Genomic DNA, 6,011 nt, shown 5'->3' on the forward strand with positions numbered 1-6,011 from the left:
CCCCAGAGGTCTCCGTCTCTCGTTAAAAGCCACGAAGCTTAAAAAACACATCGCCATCAAATGCCCTCCATATAAAACCCAAAGCTCGCTCCCTCCCACCTCTGTCGCTCTCATTCGTTGCTTCCCAGTCTAATCCTCAGCCCTATAGGGAAGCCACCTTCCGTTTTCTATTCAGTTTTCCTGCTGGTTGTCAATAAAACCATCCCCCCTACTCTCTATCTCTGCAAGGTCGACATGGATGTTGGGTCGATGCAAGACTCTTCTCTATATCGGTAGTTCTATGATAAACACACAACCACTCATTTCATCCATCTCCCTCTTTTGACATGTTTTATTCAAAGACAGAATATTTCCTCAGCATGGCCGAGGTTGCTTGAATTTAGTCAGAAGCATTACAGAGCGGACATGATGACCCTTGAGGCTTGACGCCTTCTCCAATTGGCTTCAACAAGATAGCAAATGAACAAAGATGCGCCCATCCAAATTATCTCGCTCTTCACTTCTTGTTAGTCTCACCATTCCGGGAAAGAGAATTTGATTTGGGTCTAGTCTTATTTTAGTCCCCCAACTTTTAAATGTGATCAATTTAGTACTTGAACTTCTAAAACGTGCCAGTAATCTCTATCAAGTGATGACATGTGTGAATTAAAACTTTTGAAAATATCAAAATTATCCTTTTACACTATTTATCATCTTCTTACTCAACAATAAAGATTGAACCAAAACAACAGATTGAGTTTTGAAAGTTGAGGTTTTATACTAAATTCGTACGTTTTTTAAAAGTTTAATTACTAGATTAATACATTTTAGAATTCGAGGACCAAAATGAAATTAGGCCTAAAGTATAAGATACTAATATACAATTTTCTCTAAATAATAATATTTCTCGTTTTAATATATATATATATATATATACTTTTTTCATTGTTGCTTTTGATTTAATTCCAGATGTGGCCGGATTTGATTAGTAAAGCAAAGGAGGGAGGGCTTGATGGAATTAGAGACCTACGTGTTTTGGAGTGCCCATTAGCCTCGTGGAAGTGAGGTTCTCAGTTCTCTATTAATTTTGTTTTTTAATATTATTTTCAGTTTTTCATTAAATTTTATTATTATATAAATTTAATATATATTTTTTTCTTTCTTCCAGACTTCCAGTATGATTTTTCAGGGAATTTTGAACTTATTTGGTTCCTCAGAACTGTCCAAAGTGCAGGACTTTATGCTGTTCTTCGCACTGGGCCTTACGTTTGTGCAGAGTGGAATTTTGGGTACCCTTTTAATCTGCTATTTTTTACATTCTTTTATTTAATTTTCTAATTTATATTAGTTAATTAATTATCATTATTTGCTTCAATTAATTAATCAAGTAATTAATCTATGATTATAAGCTTGATTTTGTACTTCCTTTTTATGAACAGATATAACAGATTAAACCAAACAATATGTGGACTGAGAATTTGACCGGCTGGTGAGTTTTATTTTTGAGTAAAATACAAAAACCTCCCCTGAACTTTTGAGAAATTCGACAAAACCTCTCTTCCATCACCTTCCCCGCTGGAAAATGTTAGACTAATGCATCAGTCATGTCCTTCATGCTTATTTCAATGGAAAGTATGTAGGTAATTTCAGTCGTTGCTTTGTTAACCAGATGTTTGATAAAAAATGGCTCCATCTTTTCTTCTTCTATTATTTAATTTCGTTTGGTTGAACTTAGGATGCCAATGGGCTCAACATGGACGTTACAACTTCGTCTTTGAGCAAAAGGTTGAGTTGATTGCTGGAGAAACAATCAAATCTCACTGCTTAGTGCTACAGTTAGATTACTGGTACTTCTTTTCCTGGAAATTTCTTGTTGGACTGTCTACTCAAAAACCCTTCTCAAACCCAAAAAAGTGATTTACTTTTTCTGCATCCTGCAACTTTTTGTGAGTAGAATTATGGGGGCCACTTCGATACTGTACCTGTGCTGGGACACTTGGTCCAGTTAACTTGATTGGAAAGAAGAAAAATGAGGAAATAGTTATGGATCTTTCATCAAACGAGTGGAAGTATAAGGTTAGCTTGAATGGTGAGCATCATAAAATTTACAGTGATTTGTCAAGTCAGAGTATTAAGTGGCACACAGAAACAGAGAAACTCTTCCTGCAAACACAATGACGACTTGGTACAAGGTATGCTTTCATTGTTCTACTTCTACCATGGTTACCTGCATATTTCTGCAGTTTCATTACAAGTCTCATTTCAAAGCAAATTTTAATTTTTGAAGTTTCCTTTTTTCATCAGACAACCTTCAATGCTCCTTTGGGAACAGACCCTCTTGTTGTGGATTTACTTGGTATGGGTAAGGGGCATGCTTGGGTGAATGGCCAAAGCATTGGGAGATATTGGCCAAAGTTCCTTGCTGAGAATGGTGATTGCAGTGACAGTTGCGACTATCGTGGAACCTACTCTAGTTCGATGTGCTTGACTCAATGTGGCAAGCCAACTCAAAGATAATATGATAAACGGCTTTGCAGAAGTGGGTCTGATTGTTTTGTATTGTTTAGAAAAATTAAGTTCTTATAGAGTTCTACAAATTTCGTTAGGTATCATGTGCCACGATCTTTCCTCCGGGATGATGGAAACACATTGATCTTGTTTGAAGAGATGGGTGGCAATCCTTCTTCAGTGAACTTCAACACAGTTACTATTGGAAAAACATGTGCTAATGTCTGTGAAGGAAATAAGTTGGAGCTGACATGCCAGGCTGGTCGAACCTTTAGCCAAATTCGATTTGCTGGTTTTGGTGATCCACAAGGCATATGTGGATCTTTTGCCAAGGGATGTTGTGAGGCTAACAATGATATATTATCTCTTGTGGAGAAAGTAATATCTCTTTCCCAACGCACACATTTGCATTTCTACTTTCATTTTGATTTCTGATAATTGTTACTAGCTTTTTTATACCTGTTTTTTGCAGGCATGTCTAGGAAAAGAGAAATGTTCTATTGATGCATCTGAAAGTGCTCTTGGGGCTACAAATTGTGACAAATTCATAGCCCAGAGATTAACAGTTCATGCTGATTGCTAGATTTCATTTTTCTGTTTGTTCCAGATTAAGTTTAGAGAGCTTAAGTCTTTCTACCTTTTTTTTATGTCATTAGGATGTTTAAGTTTGGTAATCATGTAATTAGCTTGCTAATTAATAATATTGAAGTTCAATATTCATAAAAAAAAAATAATATTGAAGTTCAATACTTCTATTCTATGAAGTCATTCTTTTTAATCAGGACATTAATTACTTGAGCTTTACTTGGACTTCTGGGTCATGTCCCTTTGTTTGATTTCAACTTTGGTCTTAGCTTTTGCTTTTCCATGCCCAAGTGGCCTGTTTCAGTGTACACTACATCCCACCCTGAAACAGTTGCATGGTATATATTTGCCCAGAGGAATTGGGCATGGCTTCGGTTTCAGGACCCACCATAGACTTGGCTTTAATGTTTCCTCTCAGAAACTAGCTAGTTCATCTAGCTTTTGAATTCTAAATTTGTAAAAGACATTGTGGAGACCGGACCAGACCAGCCACGGATCTAACCTCCCCGGGATTCATCTCATTTTTTTTTATGAGCAGGATTCATAACTGTTTGAAATAATATAAGCTCGAAGCAAGGTCAGAAAATTCCAAAAGAACAAGGCCATGGTTTGATAGAATAGAGAGAGGGATTTGTTAAGGCCTTTTTTGTTTGAGCTACAATTTCATTGCGCTGGTGCCAAAGTATGAGTTCAAAACTGCAAATGAATTGAGTCCAAAATTTGTTTGAATTCTGTAATGGGTTTTATTTTATTTTGTTTGTACTTTCTATGCAGTGTAAATGAAACTGTACTGCAAACAAATAAAGCCTAAGGAATTTCACAAAACAACTAGAGATTAAATGCTCATTTATGAAGATTTCAACGGTGACTTAAGAGATTGAATGCTCATTTATGAACATTTCAACTTTGTCAGGAGATTAAATGCTCTCATTGATGTCTTATATTGCCTCTATTTGAATTCTCAAAGTTCCTCAGTCAGACTACAGGATGATCAAAAGATTCAAAACGATCGCTTATCTTTTTGGGTACCTCCAGGCTCCAGCTCGGCTTCTTGCTTAGCTTACTATTCTGTGTTGGAAGCCGATTCTCTAGCTGTGCTTGAAGCCAACCAGTTAGCTGAGAAGATGAATGCCAGGATTTGTATTATTGAATTGGACAACAAGATTATTATTAGTTTTTTTGCAGCTGGTATAGAAGATTGAAGCAAAGAGGTGGTTTTCATTTTCAGAGAGCTGTTACTCTTATGAAACCGATTGGGCCTAACCTTTTCTTTTCCTCCCCGGAGTGGGAATCGTGTTACTCATGATTTAGCATCTGTATTCAGGCTCATTATCAATGATTTGGTGCTACCCCATAATGGATTTCAGAAAAGTTAGAAAAATGCCTCTGCTTTTTCTTTGGTTCTTAGTTGGTTTGATTAGTCTGTTTGCTAGTTGTTGTGCTTCAATCTCCCACTCACAGTACATAGAACATCATAAGGCTAGCTCCTTGACTGAAACATTTCAAGTATTATTTTGACAACATTTTCTGATCCTTTTTAATGCACATTAATGGATTTCAGAGTCCGCGAGCTATGATTGTAATTGTAAGTCGTGAATTCGAACATTCAATCTTCTAAGCCAGACAGAATGAAGAATCATGTGGTAGACATCAAGCCTCTTAGGTGGGAAGTTCACTTCGAAATGCCTCCTCACCTTGAGCCCTCTTCGCTGCATTCTTATGTACTGCCTTGTAGAGATGCTCAACAAAATTCTTTTCAGGTTGGGAATTTCGCTCACTGGAACCTCAACCGAGAAGGATTTCCAGTTCAGAACATCGCTGAATGGTGGGACGTAATGATCTGAGATCAACACAGGAACACATCCTGCATAGATTGCCTCCACAATTCTCGGGCTCGCAACTTCATACCCACTTGGGCAGATGCAGTACTTACTCTTCTTCATCATGTCGTAGTACGACAGACCTTTCGGGAGGTACTCATTTACCTTTACATCTTCATCTTTGTTCTTCCAGTGTTCTAACAGAACTGGTCGGATGGGACCGTGCAGCCTTCCGGCGAAGAATGCGAGTATAGGCCGACGGGAAGGGGATGGCCCGCCGATGAATCCCTTGGTTTCTCCGGTTCTGAGATTGATTTCCGGGAAGGATGCATCTTTGGCTGGGTTGAATCCTTCCGAGGTGTTTGCATTGCACAGAACCCGGATGCCATTTTTGTATAGGTGTGGAACGTAGGAAGATGTTAGTGGCCCCTGTCAGAAATGAGAGAAGTTAAGTCGTTATCTCTCTCAGCCATACATCAAACACATTTGATCGGACGACTGAGTCCAAGCCGTCTTACTAGCCTAATCTACACAAAGCAAGAATATCTTACCCAATCATGGCAAGAAAGCATGAAGTGATCGGCGGCAAGGCTCCTATTCCAGTATGGGTATTTTCCAGCGATGAGGTTGACATAATCGATCACCGTTTGTTTTATGGGGCCAATGTCATGGGAGTTGGGCACATAGACGAACCGAACCATCTTTGTGACACTGAAGGGAAGGAAGAAAGCGTGAGCCTCTTCAGGATTTCTGGTTCTAAAGCGTTTATCCATCTCTATCTGGTGAATGAAGTTTCCCTCCATGGAGTATATGCTTCTACATGGACCATCATGGAACAACGGTGGCTCTCCTTCGTCATAGATGAAGATTTTGAACTGTTTCTCCATTACCAAATAGCTTCTGCAATATAATTGAAAATAATCCTGTGATTTTGAGAGAGAGAGAGAGAGAGACCCAGAAAGATGAATGTGGTGTACCTGTGAAAGGCTTGGGCATTCCAGTACATGGGACCTTCTGGAACCTAATCGAAGTCAGAAGTTTGATTCCCCTTCTGATGAGCAGCTTCTCTTATTGCAGCCCGAATCTTTGCTAGACCTGCTTCCAACCTCTCTAGTTGGG

At 38.6% G+C, this 6,011-nt stretch overlaps 2 protein-coding genes and 1 long non-coding RNA gene across 3 annotated transcripts; 2 read left to right on the forward strand and 1 right to left on the reverse strand.

Annotated features, from left to right (window-relative positions):
* The first annotated feature begins 2,496 nt into the window (after window positions 1–2,496).
* LOC148847229 (beta-galactosidase 15-like) lies at window positions 2,497–3,169 on the forward strand. The gene is made up of 2 exons (XM_088948621.1): window positions 2,497–2,865; window positions 2,960–3,169. Exons 1-2 carry the CDS (start codon window positions 2,647–2,649, stop codon window positions 3,068–3,070), a joined length of 330 nt encoding a protein of 109 aa, XP_088804747.1. The 5' UTR covers window positions 2,497–2,646; the 3' UTR covers window positions 3,071–3,169.
* An 871-nt stretch (window positions 3,170–4,040) lies between these two features.
* LOC148847230 (uncharacterized) lies at window positions 4,041–5,938 on the forward strand. The gene is made up of 4 exons (XR_016100411.1): window positions 4,041–4,283; window positions 4,634–4,735; window positions 4,833–5,045; window positions 5,121–5,938. It is a non-coding gene; the product is annotated as an uncharacterized LOC148847230 (long non-coding RNA).
* On the reverse strand, window positions 4,538–6,011 carry LOC148847231 (putative glycosyltransferase At5g03795). The gene is made up of 3 exons (XM_088948620.1): window positions 5,870–6,011; window positions 5,444–5,792; window positions 4,538–5,321 (listed from the first exon to the last, which is right to left on the reverse strand). The coding sequence occupies exons 1-3, from the start codon at window positions 5,896–5,898 to the stop codon at window positions 4,644–4,646; spliced, it is 1,056 nt and encodes a 351-aa protein (XP_088804746.1). The 5' UTR covers window positions 5,899–6,011; the 3' UTR covers window positions 4,538–4,643.

This window comes from Nelumbo lutea, chromosome 6, assembly GCF_056320005.1.
Source record: "Nelumbo lutea isolate HS-2025 chromosome 6, American lotus-T2T, whole genome shotgun sequence".
NCBI lineage: Eukaryota > Viridiplantae > Streptophyta > Magnoliopsida > Proteales > Nelumbonaceae > Nelumbo > Nelumbo lutea.

Bases quoted from the DNA above. Each gene is read 5' to 3' on its own strand.
- LOC148847229 (XM_088948621.1), top strand. From the start codon at position 2,647: ATGGGTGGCAATCCTTCTTCAGTGAACTTCAACACAGTTACTATTGGA. The intron at 2,866-2,959 runs GTAATATCTCTT...TGTTTTTTGCAG, and splicing joins TATTATCTCTTGTGGAGAAA to GCATGTCTAGGAAAAGAGAA.
- LOC148847231 (XM_088948620.1), bottom strand. From the start codon at position 5,898: ATGTACTGGAATGCCCAAGCCTTTCACAG. The intron at 5,793-5,869 runs GTACACCACATT...ATTATATTGCAG, and splicing joins AATGCCCAAGCCTTTCACAG to AAGCTATTTGGTAATGGAGA. The intron at 5,322-5,443 runs GTAAGATATTCT...CATTTCTGACAG, and splicing joins TGCTTTCTTGCCATGATTGG to GGGCCACTAACATCTTCCTA.